At 38.9% G+C, this 16,998-nt stretch overlaps 1 protein-coding gene across 1 annotated transcript in view; it reads left to right on the top strand.

The window, feature by feature from the left end:
* LOC105104839 (ankyrin repeat domain-containing protein 26) overlaps positions 1-16,516 on the top strand; it is a 48,080-nt gene extending 31,564 nt beyond the window's left edge. The window contains 4 exon segments of the mRNA XM_064478086.1: positions 955-1,107; positions 7,422-7,784; positions 15,064-15,109; positions 16,276-16,516. Of these exon segments, the coding sequence (XP_064334156.1) occupies positions 955-1,107; positions 7,422-7,784; positions 15,064-15,109; positions 16,276-16,331 (618 nt within the window). The 3' untranslated portion in view covers positions 16,332-16,516.
* Positions 16,517-16,998: the final 482 nt, after the last annotated feature.

The raw sequence follows: 16,998 nt of genomic DNA, 5'->3' as shown, positions 1-16,998 counted from the left end.
TCTTGCAGTACTTTTCGTTCAGTAGCTTTTCATATGTTTTTAGTTGATATAATTTTATTTGTATTCATGTCAATTGGAATTAAATTTAGAAATATTTCCATCTCAAATTATGTATTGTTATGACCTCTCCACTCCTTAAAGGCATCTACTTTTCATTCAGTCATAATTTGAGACAAATGTAAATTTTAGCAAAACTGTTTGACTTAGTCTCCCCTGTTCTATTTATAATTTACTTTGAACATTTTTTCAAATAGTTTGCTCACAATTCTCATTTCAAGGCTAAGTTACTGTCATTTGGATCTAAGTTTGTCCAGTACAGAGGAACTGGGGCGCTCTGTGATGTACGAGTTTGGCACTGGAGTCCCATTTTCAGACTGAGGAGGAGCAGCCAAGAGTCCTGAGTGGCAGGAAGGGAGTGAGTGGGAGGGGTGGAGGGAGCTGTAGGAACTGCAGTCCAGGAGGCAGGGGAGGCCAGGTTGTCGTGGGTCCCCAAAGGCCATTGGAATAACCTCATTTTTATTGTGAGATGGGAGTCTATTGAAAGGATTTAAACACCAGATTGAATATGTGAAGATCTCTGAACTTAAGCCTCTAGTGAGAAAGAGGGAGAGTGTTCCACAGTGTGGAATTTACCACCACTCATCCCACCCACACACCCATTTTTGTTTGAGACTTCAGTGGGGGTAAAGCTTGGCCATTTCCTGGGAGGGGCAGGGAATCGCTGGTGGGGCTGCATCCATTGTCTAAGTTAACTTACTGTCAATAAGGCAGGAGGGTCACGCCTTCTGTGTCTTTAATGAAATTCAGTAAGCAGGAATGTGTGCCTGTGAGGAAAAGAAGGTGAATTGATGTCTGTGGGGATAGTTCTCAAAGTCCATATGTTGCAGTTATATATTATTAATGTAACTTAATGATAAGCTGACTTAAAAATCAGTAACAGAGTTATCTTTTTAGGCCTGTATGAGACAGCTTCAGCAAGAGCTGACTGACACCCGAAAGAAAGTGTCCATGTTGGAAGCTTCCCTGGAGGTGAGAGCACATCATCACACTAACTCAGAAAATGAGAAGCAGGAGTCAGAGAGGAGGTCACATCAAACTGCGAACCCAGTACGTGTGAAATCTAGCACGTCGGCCGTGAGTGTGCAGTGCAGTGTTGCAGGACACTAGCTTTTCAGGGACAGCTTTCTTTTGTATCTTCATTATAATTACACTTTTATTATCTTTATAATGCACTTGTTTCTTAAACTTTGACTTTCAGTCTACCATTTCTTTATATATTTTTTCTTATAACATTTACCCTTAGAGAAGTTGAAAATTATACATCTTTCCTCACAGAAATTAAATTTTTTTCCTATTAAACAGTATTTTGTAGTGATCTCTCACCACGAGGCAAGCTAGATAAAATCAGACGATAATGTTTCATGCCATGTTCCAGAAAATTGTCATGTCGCATCTTCACTTTTGTGAATGGATATAGAATCTGTGTGTATTTATTTCATGGATTTCAGAATACCTTCTGCAGAAAGGTCATACAAACCAGTTGAAGTTAGACATTGCCTTCATTTTCTCTTCATTTTAGACATGTTGTCAAAGCATGGAGAAGTTCAGACCATGAATGTACACCCAAAATAGACAATTAAGAAAATTGTCTAGATCCTGCCTTTGGATTTTTTTTAACTTTATTGAGATATAATTCACATATTATAGGGGGGATTGCATAACTCAAGTGGTTGAGTGCATGCTTAGCGTACACAAGGTCCTGGGTTCAATCCCCTGTACCTCCTCTAAAAATAAAGAAGTAAAACCTAATTACTTCCCTCCACCAAAAAAAAAAAAAAATCACGTATTATATAATTCACCCATTTAGGATGCATAGTTAGTATCTCCTAGTATATTCAGAGATGTGCAGCTGTCACCACAATCAATTTTAGAACATTCCCATCACCTTAAAAAGAAAGCCTGCATCCCTTGGCCGTCACCCCCAGCCCCCTGTCCCCCTCAGCCCCCGGCAGCCACCAGGCTGACTTCTATCTCTATAGATGTGCCTGTTCTGGGTGTTTCACATGAGTGGAATCACATGCTGTGTGGTCCTTCATGGTTAGCTTTTTTCATTTGACAAAACGTCTTCAAGGTTCATCCATGTTACAGAGCTTGTCAGTATTTCCATTTCTGTTTATTGTCAAACGTTACTCGGTTGTGGGGCTAAACCATTTATCCATTTATCAGCTGATGGGCCTTTGGGTTGCCTCTGCTTTTTGCCTGTTGTTAATAATGCTGCTGCGAACATTTCTGTCCAAGTTTTGGTGTAAACATGTTTCATTTCTTTGGGGAATAGACTTAAGGATGGAAATGCTGTCGTATGGGTCATACGGTAAGTCTGTTTAACGTTTTGAGGAACTGCCATACTGTTTTCCAGATTGGCTGCACCATTTAACATTTTTATCCAAAGTGTATAATTCTCCCAATTTCTATGCATTCCTGTCAACACTGGTGATTAGCTCTCCTGATGGGTGTGAACTGGCATCTCATTATGGTTTTGATTTGCATTTTTCTGATGACTGAGAATGTTGGGAATCTTTTCATGTGCTTATCCATTTGTGTATCTTCTTTGAAGGCCTGTCCAGGTTTTTGCCCATTTTAAAATTGGATTGTCTTTTTATGATTGAATTGTAAGAGTTCTTTTTGTATCCTGGGTGCAAGTCTTTGATCAGTTGTAGGATTTTCAAGTATTTTCTATTCAGGAGCTTGCCTTCTTACCTTCTTGATGGTGTCTTTTGAAGAGTAGAAGTTTTTAATATTGATGAAGTTCAGTTAACCTATTTCTGTCTTTTACTGTCCTACCTAAGAAACAAGTGCCAGATCCAGTCATGAAGACACATCTGTCTTTTCTTCTAAGAATTTTGTAGTTTTAGCTCTTTCATTTTTAGTTAATTTTATATGTATTGTATGAGGTAGAGGTCGAATTTTGTTCTTTTGCATGTAGATATCCAATTGTCCCAGTACCATTTGTTAAAAAGACTATTATTGTCTCATTCAGTTATTTGACACTCGTATTGAAAATCAAATGACCGTAAATGAGGGTTTCTTTTAGATTCTCAGTGGTGATGCATTGATCTATATCTATCCTATGCCAGTTCCAAGTCAGATGTTATGAGAACTCTTTCCGAGTCATCTTGCATAGTATCAGTTTTTTTTACATGGTAATAAAAAGTCAGTGTCGTGGAATGTCTGTAACTCTACTTCTGTGGAGATCTGCTGCTTCCTGAAGGGGTCTGTGGCCAGCTTATGCCTTGCTGACTCTGTGACAGAAAGTAGGCTTGCAAATATAAAGTCCATTCCTCCCCCCCATTCAAACCTTTAGTTTCTCACCCAGTGCCTCCCACTTCACTCCAGTTTCCATCAAATCATGGTCATGGGATCTGCTGACTCAGTCTGCAATATACTTCATTATGTTGCACTCATTATAATTCATAGACTCATCCATAGATTTCACTATCTAGAGGCAAAAGATTAAGCCTGGAAAAGATTAATTCAACCTTCCTCTTTGGAAATCTCTCTAATCCATCATCTTGCAGTTCACGATGAGGTCCTCTTTTGGCTTGGTTCTTGTGTGTAACACTGGTGCCAATCTTGTTCTTGGTGTAGATCCTGTATTCTCAGCTCCCTGTGTCTACCTCCTTTTACTTAAAAAGAGAGATGCCTAGCTGTATTCTATAGCTTAATGCATAATTAATGAAATAAATATTTCATCCCATCCAAGGAAAATTTTTCAAGAGTACAGCTGTTAAAAATTAGATAATATTCAATCAGTTTATCAGAAACAGATAACAGATTAGTAACTTGAATTTCAAAAGTTCAAAGCCAATTTGTGTGATATGGAGAAGCATTGTGCTACAACATAAAGCTGAGACAGTCTTACCTTCCCTTACCAACCAGCTTTGAAGTCAGGTAAAGGAAAAGTTGTATTTAATTTAAATACTGCCAAAGGACACTACATTTATGGTTCCATAATATTTTATTTTCTCTCTGAGGAAAGGAAAATGAAGAGTGAGTGCTAGATTAATAAATTCTCAAAGCTGCCTGTCTCTTAGAAGTTCAGTTAATTGAAATGAGGTAAAAAGGCTGATTTTGGTAAACTATTTCTAGTTGTTTTTCAGTTATTAGACTTCAAATCCTGTGTCCCCTTGCTTACCAGTCTTCCTTATCCTCAAAGCTGAGGGGAAACTGTGAAATACATGCCTATGTGTAAGAAACTGTAATTGGTGGGAACTCTGAAGTACCTTCCTTCTCACTAGTTCTTAGGTCTTTCTTTCAGTTATCTGCTGCTTCTCATCAGCATTTTGTCATTAATAAGTTAATCTCAACATTTGTTATATTCCAGTTTATAGGAGACCAATTTCTATATTCAAGTTACATTTCTTACTATCGTTTTTCATCCACTTTTCTGTTCATCTGTTTTTGCCTAACAAAATCCCCAAAGTTCAGTGGCTTAAATAAGCATTTATTTTGTTCACAATCTACACTTAGGAAAAGTGTGGCCAAGACAGCTGGCCTTTATTCCTCTCAGCTTCAGGTGGGGCAGCTCGAAGGCGGGGGGCTGAAATCACTTGAAGTTTCATCCATTGATGTCTGATGGTTGATGGTGGTGGGCTGTGGCTTTGGTGGGGCGGGCAGGTGGACCACCTCCCCTGGAACACCTAAGCTGTCTTTGTGGCCTGAGCGTGCCCACCTGAGACTGGGTTCCAGGGTTAAGAGCGAGGCAGAAGCTGAACTGCCTTTTCAAACCTGCCCTGCAGTTCACTCGGTGCCCCTTTCACCGTTTTCTGTTCATTAGGAGCAGGGCACTTAAGGTTGGCCCCCATTCTACCTTTTTTATGGAATTAATTTTGAAAATTTATGGAGACATTCAAAAACCAGCATAATCTACTCAGTAGCCGCAATGTTTTCTTACTGCTTCCATACAAGAAATCCACTTACCCGACTCAGTCCCCGAGCAGGTCTTGGTCGCTGTGGTGTTAGGCTCAGGCTCCAGTCCAGGGTCTTACTTTCCCATCTTCATCAGGGCCAGATGGGGCTGAGGTTCCTGGGCACGGTTTCTGGAGTACAGCCCCTTGGGTACACTCCTTTCAGTGCTGGGGCTTGAGGATAAGGAGACATGGGTTATTTACCGCCACACACCCGACATTCTGCTGAACTGCTAAGGACTCACTCACAGATGGAAGATGGGAGGCACACTGGTCCATAGCAGTTCTGAAATGCAGCCTGATGCTGCTAGCTCTTTGATAAGGACTTAGTCCTAACCCTGGGAGGGGTTCTCCTTCGCTGCCCTCTCTGAGCTCTTTGTTCTGTCCCTTTCACGAACAGTGACCTGTGTTTGCAGCTGAGTAGTTCTCTCAAGCCAGCTTCCTCCTCGTAGACCTTCTAAGAAAAACCCAAAGGCCTCTTCCTATTTTGCACTGTCTTTGTCTTTTTCAGTCCAACCTAGCAAGCAGTGTTTTTGCTACCACAGTTCTCTTTAAAACCTTGAGTTTCCTGTGAATTTTATTGGGGTTCATGCCATTGGAAAAGCTGCTCTCATGTCTTTTTGAGATAAACTCTTCACCTTGGGCTTCCTGTGAAGCTGTTGTGGGACCATGCCTTTGAAATTCTTATGCTTTTAAGATCTTTAAAGGAATTTGAGGCAGCACCTTAAATCTTTCCAAGGTCTTAACAAAGTTTTGGCTTCATCTTTAGATTGTTTTCCTGGCAGCAGCCTAGATTTGATCTTAGCCCGGAAGCCATTTATCTGCTTACCCATTATGTGACAGTTGGGCATGTGGAGATGCTTTAAATGGGATACAGATATTTGAACCCAGTGAATCCTGGTTCCTTTATATTTAATAATCTTTTTGTTTGTTTTAGCTTATCTCTCTCATCAGTTTTACTTTCAGCTGTTTGGTAGCAAGAGTCCCATTGCCTCCGGTTTCAGTGTCATTTTCTTCCCTGGCCTAGAAGCCGTCACCCTCAGCCCTTCAAGGGCCCTCAGGCTTCCACTCAGTCTCGGGGACACTTTGGGTTTTCACTCTTACTCTTCTCTACATCTGTTCAGGTTTCACCTACCTCCAGGTTCAAAGGCATCGTCACATTTTGGGTTCTTTTTTAATGGCTGTTACTCATTTTTAATATCAGTATCTGTGCTAGTTATTTATTGCTAACAATTTATATAACAAACTGCCTGAAAACCTAGTGACTCAAAACAGCATTTGCTTGGTTCACAAATCTGTGTTTAGACAAGGCTCAGTGGAGCCAGCTCATTTCTTCTCCACTTGGCATCAAGTGGGCACTAGAATAATCTAAAAGCTTGTTCATGCACATATCTGGAAGTTGGAGCTGGCTTTGGTTAAGGACATTCCCTGGGGTCATCAGCTGGGACAGCTGCGTGTACAAGGACTCAGTAGGTGGCCTGGGCTTCACAACGTGGTGGCTGGGTTCTAAGGGTGAGCATCCCTACAGAGTGAAAGTCAGAAGCTATTTAGCCTTAGAAATCACACAGCAGGGTCCCCACACTCTGTCCCCTAAAAACCAGTTGACTGAGGCCAGTACATAATTCACGGGAGGGAATTTCATAGGTGAAGAGTCAGAGAACTTGTAGAGATGTTTTACAACCACCACATCTGCCTGCCTTGCCTTACCAAATAATCCTTCTATCTGAAGGAATGTAGTTCTTCCCAAGTCAGTGTCACTGAAATTCCAGCAAATTTTTTTTGTTTATTTTTGTTGATGATGTTCTCTTGTTTTGTGGAGAGCCACAAAGGATTACAAGAATTAAGGCTGTTTGTTTAGAAACATGTATGGATCACCTTACTAAACCACTACACTAGGAGATGGATTTCTCCTTAACCCTGCGAATCATTCATTGCTCCTTGGAATGCAATTCAAACTAGCATAAAATATTTGTAGTTCAGAGAAAGGCTTATGGCATAAGAATCAATATTTGTAAGATGTATTAATTGCAGTCGTTTTTTCAAAGTCTTGTTTTGGGAGGCATTTATTAATTCAGCCCTAAGTAACTCAATATGATCTTCCTAAAACTTCAAAAATCATGGAGAGTTAAGACTTGGGGGAGGAAGGGGTAAGAGACTTTCTACTCAGAGGTGCCTTATAGTCATTTTATGTAGGAAAGACATGAATCAATTACAGAAAAATGAGTGTAAACTCAAGTACAAATGTATAACAAAGGTGATGACAGTGAACAGTATATTTTTGTGACTCTTGGTGGTTTGAACTTTTTTCTTGATTTTCTGAGTAATTTGAGTTTCTCCATTCCACAAGGCAGATACCATTTTATTGTAACTGAATTTATTTCAACCTTTGATGCTGGGTTAGTGTTAGGCTGTTCTCAGTCTCTAACCTCATTACCAAACAATTTTATCTTCATGCAGAATGCTGATCTTCCAGCAAAAGTGAAATCTACATCTTCAGTACTTCTCCATCTGAGTGCAGAAACTCAACTTTTTCTAAAGGAGTTATTATCTATGAAAGAATTGCAAAAGAAATCGGAAACACTAGAGGAGGAGAAAAAGAAGTTGGAAGAAGTAGTAAAACTCAGACATCACCTAAAAATGAACGCAGTGGAACGCAGTCCAGTAGAGCAGTACAAATGGGAGACTGAAGAGCGAGCAAGATGGGATGTAGTAGAAAAACTGAAAGAACTCAGTCAAGTCGTGCAGTACAAATGGAAGACTGAAGAGCGAGCAAGACAGGATGTAGAAGAAAAACTGAAAGAACTCAGCCAATTTTTACAGGTGAAGCATTGATCTGTAACGTGCTCTAAGTCACTTCGCTGAGAATTACAGTTCTGATGTGTACATTTTATGTGTTTCCTCTACTTCCCATGTAGCAGTTTGTTTTGTAGATTTCTGGAAGGAGGGCCTCATTTGTTACTCCCTTTAAATAATTCAGTTTCCGTCATTACTATCACTAAATTGATCTTTCAGAACAACTCTCACTAGAGAATCATTTTTAAGACCAATTGGTGTAAATCAAGACCACTAGGAGGAAAAGAATATATTGCGATTTAAATACTGTACCACACTCTTGGATTACTCCTACGTTGTATTGTTCAATTTTTAAAAGTTCAGATTGATCCTATTATTCTTTGAACTATCACATTACATGAGTACTAATATAAGAGTGATTCAACTTTAATTTCATAATTCAGATTTAATTCACTTGACATTGATGATAAGTATTTTAACGCTCAGCTTTTTTTTCACACTTAAAATTGCTTTCTGAATCATTGACTCAAAGCCAAAGGGAACAAATATACTGTAATTACTCAGGTTATAATTATTTTTAAAATTGTGTCCTTTTAATTCGCTGTAGGCACAAGCAGTTTCTCAAGAAAACTTGTTAAGAGAGTATAAACGTGCTTCAGTAAGTCAAATGGAACACAGAGTTAAAAATCCAGAAACTGAACTGAAAAGTAAAACTTTTCAGTTTGATTCTAATGAAAGGGAATTGGAAAAATATAGACAACTGTACCTGGAAGAGCTAGAAAATAGAATGTCATTGGAAAGTCAACTAAACTCGTAAGTCAAAACATAGAATTATAGAAAATAATTTAGGTCGTTAATTTGCCTCTAAGGCACCATTCTTATTGAGCCAGGTTCATGAGGTGAGTAGCAAGTGAAAGCTGACTAGATAGTGCAATTTTGGGACATGGTGTTAGTAAATGAACTCTCCTTTAAAATGTCAGTCCAGGGCAGTTTGCATCTCGCTGCCTTTTGTTGCTTTTACATGACTTTATGTTTTATATTTGCATATATTTAACCTGATCTAGTCTTTAAACTAGGGGCTTTGCAAACTTTGTAGTTTAGACAGCCATATTATCACAAAATTTCTAGCTGGAATTCCCATAAATAGAAATGTTAATGAGTTTAGAATTAACTGTGTTTTGGAAGAGTACAACTTAAACCCAAGGGTCCCCATGCTGGTGTTTGGTGAATTTACTTTTTTGATTGTAGTATTTGGTGTCACCGCTCGTGGGCACCCTGAGGCGAAGTACTGTGTCCTTCTGAGTTTGTCTCCACTACATAAAGGCATGCTTGGGGAATAGGGGGAAATTCACATAGGGGTGAAGGGCAGAATAGTGGTTCACAAAGTGGCTAAAAAGCATATGGTGGCCTGCCCGTGGGGGTGTGTGGAAGACAGAAAGGGCAGGTCCCACCTCTGGTGCCTGAGTAACAGTGTTACAAGCTACAGGTGTCCCCGCTATCCGAGAGGAGAGCGTTCCTATGAAAGTTGTCGGTGTAAAGCAAAGGGGCAGTTACCTTAGGACACGTCTTGCTGGTGGGTGCACAAAATAAATATGCATAAAGCACAGGCGCTCACAGACACAGTCCAAAGCCGTGGCGGCATGACGCCGGGACACTGAGTGTGGTTCTGGGGAAGGAGCTCGGTGGGGCCCCTCTCGCTGCTCGGGGTGCTCACTGCCCCTCTGATGGCTCGGGCTAAAACAAGCACCCAGTGCTATTCTGGCTTTTTGCTTTTTTTTTTTTATATATAAAAGTGAAAATCCGCTTGAGTTTTTTTTGGTTATGGAAAACAGGTGCTGATGTAGGCCTCTGGTAAAAGCGAAGTAACAAAGTGAGCTTTGTGACATTGGGGGACACTTGAAATTGCCCCTGGTGCTGTCGGAGTTCTTTCCCACCAATGACTCTGCCGCCTGGTGCCCCCCAGAGGTGGTGGCTCTAAACTGTTCCTCAGTGCCACGTGCTTAATGTCTCCCAGGTAGTGAGTGGAATGTGTATACAAGGGGGGTGAAAGCAAATGCTTGAAAATGGCTTTGAGGGATGTTTTATTTTTTTTTTTCTAAACTGGTTTACTAAGGGTGAGTATGTCTAGATGCAGCCAGTGCAGAAGGCAGCGGGGATCCTCTGTGGGGGCGTCTCCATCTCTGACTCCCCCCACTCTGAAGTACTTGTTAGTTAAGGGCCCCCCCAGGCACATACATCCTTCTTTAGGACAGTTTTAGACTGTAATTGTTTACAGTAGGTCTGCGCTGATGTATTTTTGGTGTCAAAACAGTTTAATGGGAGAATCTGTTTACTATTATAGCAACTTTAGAAATACACATCACTTAGGAAGAAAATGAAATGAATGGAATGTGTGCTTTGCCACCCTCGCAGGGCTAATGAGAGGCTGGCAGCGGTGAGCACTGAGCTTCAGCAGCACCAGAGCTCCCTCCTTGGCTCTGTTCCTGAAAGGCCTGTTGACGGACCACCTTCTGCTGAAAGTTCTAGTACTAGCGTGGAGCCCGAAAGGAGTCTTAACTCAAAGAAGGAACTTCAGGAACTTTTCAGACCCTTCAACTAGCATGAGTGGTCACTTGTTCAGGGTTAGTTATGTTATCTTTTTTCCCTTGGGTTTCAGATTTCTGATATAATTCTTGTTTTTAATTTGATGAAATTCTGAGTTGTTTATTTGACTTATGCATACTAAGTAAAAGCCATAATTAATTGTGCTAATAAAGGAGGCAGAAATTTTATTTTTAAAGTCCCTGGACTTGTAATTTTCAAGAGATACCTGTCATTAACTTTATTCAATAAATGCAACTAAACTGACAAATTTTAAATTTCTTAAAAAGCTCCATTTTAAATTCTATTTTAGAAATTAAGTATTATTGCCTAATAACTAGAGATACACTTTCCAATGTTTGGCTTAGTTTCTGATTGATTTCGGTTTGGCATTGGTTCATAGTCATTTTCAAGTTTTGCTGCACCCCAGTTTTTCTACCCCTAAGCATAAGTAAATGATTAGCATCGAGATACTTAACTACATATGGATGTTTTTTATTTAAAGGAATCCAAGATAAATTCTTTTTATGAATTCAGTAAACTTGTAACACTAAAAACATTTAAGTTCTGTTTATAAGTTTAAAATTTTTATCATTTTCTTCTGTAAGAGTACATCCTTAATTGCTATTTTACTTATAGCAGTTATTTTAATTGTTATAAAATGTTTTACTGAGCAATTGTAGAACATTTCTAAATATGTAGTCAAGTATAGCAAATACTTAAATTTTTAAAATGAAGTTCACTTATGTCTCTGTCTTGCCCTCACCTGTAGGAATATCGAGGTGGCAACGATAGGGAGTCTTTAAATTACAACCAGTTTTCATTGTGTATCATTGTTAAAATAGCCATTGAAATCGGTGCTCGTTGGTTTATGGTTTGATGGTGTTTTCATGATCTTCTTGATGCAGAGAAGGGTAGCACGGACCCTTGTTAAGTGAGGTCTCAACCTGTTTTTTCTCATTTGGCTTCATGTCATAATAAAGAAGAAAAAAGCTCAGGTTTCGTAGACAGTGTTGTGGGTAAATTAAGTCTAAGTGCTTCAGAGTCATGGAACCGGACTGCGTGGTGTTAAAAAAAAAATGCATGGCTAAAACTTCTGTCAGTGGCTAAGCATGATGCAAACTGGAAATGTTTTCATTAGTTGTCACCAAAAAATCGCCAGTGTGTCACTTTAAAGGATGATGGTGGAAGAGTGTGAGTGCAAAAGCAATGCAAGAGAGATTTCCTGAGGACAGTTGTTTCCTTTAATGTTTTTGGAGGAAAGAGTTGTCTATTCTTTAGTACTTCTAGATACACTGGAAAATAATTTATTTTATACTCAGTGTTGTAGTTCCAAGGTACACGTAGTTCTGTGGGGCTGAATCATGCTAGATTTAGCAGGGAGGTTAACAAGCCCCACTCTGTCCAGGTGCAGAGACTTGGCTTCCTCAACACTACAAGGCACCTCACAGGAGCTATTGTACACTTACTGTTTACAGATTTCTTAGACTTAGAGAAAGAAGGTGCCTCCTGGAATTGCTAGGGATGTAATTATTTCTGCTGGGAAAACATAAAGTAATGCTATGAGAGGTGTGAACATACTGTTTAAAATGACAGGAAGGGATGGGTTTTTGCATGGGGCTTAACAAAACAACAGACTTCCACAGCTTTTCAGCTATGGTTCTAGAAAGCAAAATGTTTAAAATGGCATTGGGATTGACTTTAACATTCTCCTTTATTTGCAAGGTTTCAACATTTTGGACTGTTCCTACTGTGAAGTTCCAGCTTACTCAGCATTTTTTTCTAACTTGACAGAAGTATTGCCCTAAGTCTGTGATTTTAGTCGTGCTGGTGGTTGAAGCAAGTTTTTTCCAGTTCATAACACTTGGGTTTATTGCCTCTCTTACTGCTGCATGAAGTATAGCCTTGTCCCTTGACATCGTTGTAGTGGTAACAGATGGACCCCATATCTGTTTTGCTAATTTTTACCCTCAGATTTCACATTCTAGTTTATTTCTGGGATGTTTTGTCCTACATGTCAGAAGCAATTTTACAGTTTTACTCAGTTGTGTTATTTGATTATATTACTACAAAATACAAAAAATTAAAATTAGCCTGAGCATATACATCACTGTCAGATTTTCTTGCACATAGAATGTTTTTCTGAGAACTGAAAACTTAAAAATTGATTCCAGACAATATTATAACAGACAAAAATTCTCTGTTTTAAAGATTTTTTTATGTTCAAGGGTTCTTAAGTATTGGTGTGCCTAACATGAAGCATGGCCACGATAGTTAATAAATGCCCTTCAAATCTATTTTAAATAGGAAGACTAAATTTTACACTCACTGATTTTGGACTTTTGGTGTATTACTGACACTTTCAAACACTTTCTAATGATTTATTTAAGTAATTTTTAAATTCCTCAAATGTCCATTCAGTTTAGCAGCCCTTTTTCTAAATGGGATTATACCAGTGCACCAGAGCTAAAACGGTTAATATTCCTAAGACTTTAAGTTTCTACATGACACAGCACTGCATCTCAGCACAATCTGATCACGTTTCTTTTAAAAGTAGGCTTCCAAGGCAGGGCACCTCCACTCTGAATTTTAATTCTAATCAAACTATCGCAGTAGTTAAGCTCACTTCTCATAAGGCAGAGACAGAGTTTAGTGACCTTGTTTCTGGTATCAGTTCTTTGCTCTGTGGACTCCCTCCTGCCCTCATTTCATTTTGTCTGAATGGACAAATGAGGAAGCACGTTATCTTTTGAAAGCCAATCACTCAACTTCTTCCAGTTCTTTTTCTTTCATTCACTTTTTTCTCTGTACTTAATTTTTTAGCTCCTTGATCAACAAATTCTTTCTCATTTCTTTTCTCTGCAGCAAAATACATGTATTTAATAGTTAAAAACTGACAAGTGTCATTTCCTTCATTAACGTATTTACAACAGGATGATGAATCAGAGTGGTTAAATGACTTGATTTTATTACATTTCTGGAATTGTACTTATTTCTATAACATTTAAAATAAGAATGATACCAAGTTTTAACTTAAAAGTATCAATAATCTGAAAATATATTCACTTCAGAAATGAACGTGTGTGTATGTGTGTGGCAAGTGTCTTTTTATCAAATTGATCTCTGAAAGAGAGGGCAGCATTATCTCCCAGCCTGTGACCTCAGTTTTGACCTCAATCCTGCAGTGTCTCCAGTGGGACCTTCCATTTCTATGGGACATAATCTGCAAACTGCCAGTTATGAGAGAATCCTCCTAATTAAAAATCATTAGAATTGAAACTGGCTGATACATTGTCTTCCTGTGTATAATTTTCTCACCTTTCTGTGTTTTTGTTAAATGGAAAAGTAAGTAAAACTGCAGGTGACTTCTCCTTATTAATGTTGGACTTCAGACCACTTCCACCATCTGGACATGGGGGTCCTCACCTAGAAATAAACATAAAGGTCCCAGAAGTACGTGTTTAGAAAAATAGCTTTGCAGAGGAAAAGATAGTAATTTTACATTCAACTCATGTAAAAGTGTGATCTACATTTTGCATAGTGTTTATTAATGGTTATATGAAATTATTTCAGTCAAGGCATCTCCCTTCATCTGCTAAGTGTTTTTCACTTCACAGGACCTGCCTGGCACTGTTGTCACATTGTTGATGGCATAGGCCTCTCTAGAATGCTCTTGTCAGACAGTGTTACGGAAAACAGTCTCTGAAAATACTGGCAAACGGTAGCCCCAAATTTTGCCTTTGCACCTAACATTTACAGAAGCCTTGGCTCTCGTGTCGCTGTTATCACCACAGTGTTTATTATGTCTGGTGTACTATTTTAGACCCTGTTTAGTGAGCGGGTGACTTTTATAAGAAAGATTTTTAAAAGAACACTCTAGATGGGGACACTTGTAGTTTGAAGTGTCCCCAAACATTTTGTAATTAAATATGTAACTAATTAAGTCAAGTTTCAAAAATTGGCCCTACTCTCTAGAATGGAAACAAAGTTACAGTTAAAGAGTTAGGTACTGTTTTCCTTGTTTCTAACTCCTAGGAAGTTGTGAATCAGAAACCAACTTTGAAAACTGGCGCTAGCCTCTCCTTTTCTTTTCTTCAAGCAGGTTTTCTGACATAAATATTTTAGTCATCTACAGAGAGCAAAATACATTTGCTTAACTTGTTTGCCAGTAGAATTTTCACTTGACATTATAACAGAACTCCTTTCTTCATTTTATGTATCTACAATTCTGTGCTAAAAACATTAGCATAGAACAGACCTTAAATTTTTAGTTTTCTAGAAGTGCAGGAATGGAAAGTTCATTTTAAGAAAAAATCCATTAAAGTTAAAAAAGCTAAACTTTTACAAAGGGCAGTTTTTCTAAGAACTGCAGAGTATTGCATTCAGTGTGAAACATGACTTGAATTGTTGAAACTCTTTGTGCCAATAAGATCGGGCTTCGCCCTCTGAGATTATGTGTATCCGACAGGGCAGTGTTTACTGTGATTTTCATCAGGGGAATCTAAATAGCCTTACAGATATATGTTCTCTATTATCTAAAATCAAAGTAAGTAGGAATTTATTTTATTTTATTCATGTGATTATTTTTCTATTTAAGCAATCCCCAAGTTAAGTCAAGCCTCTAAAAGTATTATTTAAAGGCCACATTTCATAAGCTAGCTGTCATTCCTATGATAGTGTGTCTTGTTTAACTTAAACATTAAAAATAATACTTGACTTATTTCAGATGCAGAAGAAGGTGATGAATAATATAGCTAGAGAATTAAAGGAAGGTATGTTGCCAACATTTCAGAATTAAATTTAGACGTTGATTTCCAAAATACACTGTAAACAGTAAATGGCACCTCTTTCTATTGTTTGAATAACAGATACTATGTTAAATTTTTCTCTTACATGTAGCTAATGAAAACTGTGAAAGCACAATTTCGTTCAGAATGATACAAATATACTTATTCCTCATTTATTCATCGTGATCCACAGCTTTAAAAGAAATCTCAAGAAGTCTGTGTTCTCTCTCTGTTTCTGGCTGTGCCCTTCCTCTCCTGCTCTCCCCGTGGGCCTGTCACCTGCACACGGACCTGTTCTCAGAAAGCATGGAGGTCATCAGCTTCTCGAGTTTCTGGTAGTGACTGAGGCCAAAAACCCAGACTCAAGCAATCTCAGTTCATGTAGCTGTCACCTGGTGGATGACAATTAAATTTCCTGTCACTTTGTCACTGGTTAAACTTTTACCCTCAGGAAAAATCCCAAATTCCTTAGCTTGGAAGAAAAACACCCACATCGATCTGGCTCTTGCCAAAGTCTTCAGCCGTATCTCTTTCCTCCCCTGCTCTGCCCCTGTGCTCCAGCGGCTGGGCAGACTGCGTCCAGCTCCGCGGGCGCCCTTCCTGCCTCTGCTCTGTGTGTTTGCTTCTTGCCTCTCCCTCCCACACTTTCTCCTCCTCCTTCAGGTATCTGCTTACACATCACAGCCACCAAAGAGGGGACAGTATTGACACAAAGCTGGACGTCCCTTCTGAGTGTTCCAACTGTGCCCTCTTTTATACCTGTCATGGTATTTATGTCTCTGTACCGAAACTGCCTGTTCATCTGTTTTTCCAGTTTATGGTACAAGATCTTTCAGGGTGGACTCTGTCATCTTCATCTTGTGGTTCCAGTGCTTGTCACAGTGACTTAGCACATGGTTGCTGAGTAAATGAATGAAGAGTGAGAAAACCAGGCGCTCTGATCCTTAGCCACAAGGGCAGTTAATTCAACGTGCAGCCTTGGGCAAAGTCTAGAGTAGTAACCTTGTGTTTTGTGTTGTAATCGTATGTAGGTATTTTTCATTCTTCTTAAAACTTAGAAGAGTCTCAGCTTTTCTTAAAAAATAAACTGACATTTAGTTACCTATGAAGTATTTTAAGTAGAGAATCTAATTCTTTCATTTTCTTTCCAGCTACTACTGAACTTCAGTCTGAGTCCTACAGACTCTCTTGTAGGCTCGATGGATGAATCAAGTCTAAGAGAAGATCTGGTTTCGAAAGCATGTCAAGAATATGTGGAGATTTTGAAGAAAAAGTGTACAATCTACAAGATAAATAGTAAACATTTTACCTGCTGGGCTGTTTGCCTAACATTTTAGTTATTTCCTGTTAAGTAAGATACTGGCAATGTTTATTAAAGGAAAATATTTTTGTATTATATGTGCATGATTAAAATTGATGTAGTATTTTAAACCACGTTTCTCTGCATCTCATTGACTTTTAAGCAGATTTTGGGAATAAAACCCAGCACTTTGGAGTATTATATACTCAAACTGAGCATGGATGCCAGCTGTTTAAACAGCACCCAACCACCCGCCAAACTTGTCATTATTATTGGGCAGTGTTGATTGGTAGCTTTTTTGAATTTTCCAGTGTTAATCACTGTCTATAGACCTAAAGATTTAGACGGACAGCGTTTGGATCTGCTGTGGCTGTTTCAATGTTCTGATGGATCACAACAATTGTTACAGTGCCATCAAACTTTCTGCATGTTACCTTAAACACTGATTCACAGATGTTTCCTCATGGAGAAATGAAATCTGCCTCAGGTTTTTCATTTTCTCTTATTTATTTACTTACTTTTTGGAAACAGTCTTAAAATCAGAGACAAGTTCCGAGCACCAGACGCAAACGGA

This window comes from Camelus dromedarius, chromosome 23, assembly GCF_036321535.1.
Source record: "Camelus dromedarius isolate mCamDro1 chromosome 23, mCamDro1.pat, whole genome shotgun sequence".
Taxonomy (NCBI): Eukaryota; Metazoa; Chordata; class Mammalia; order Artiodactyla; family Camelidae; genus Camelus; species Camelus dromedarius.
Note: the sequence above shows the minus strand (reverse complement) of the source record. Positions and strands in the feature narration are given on the sequence as shown.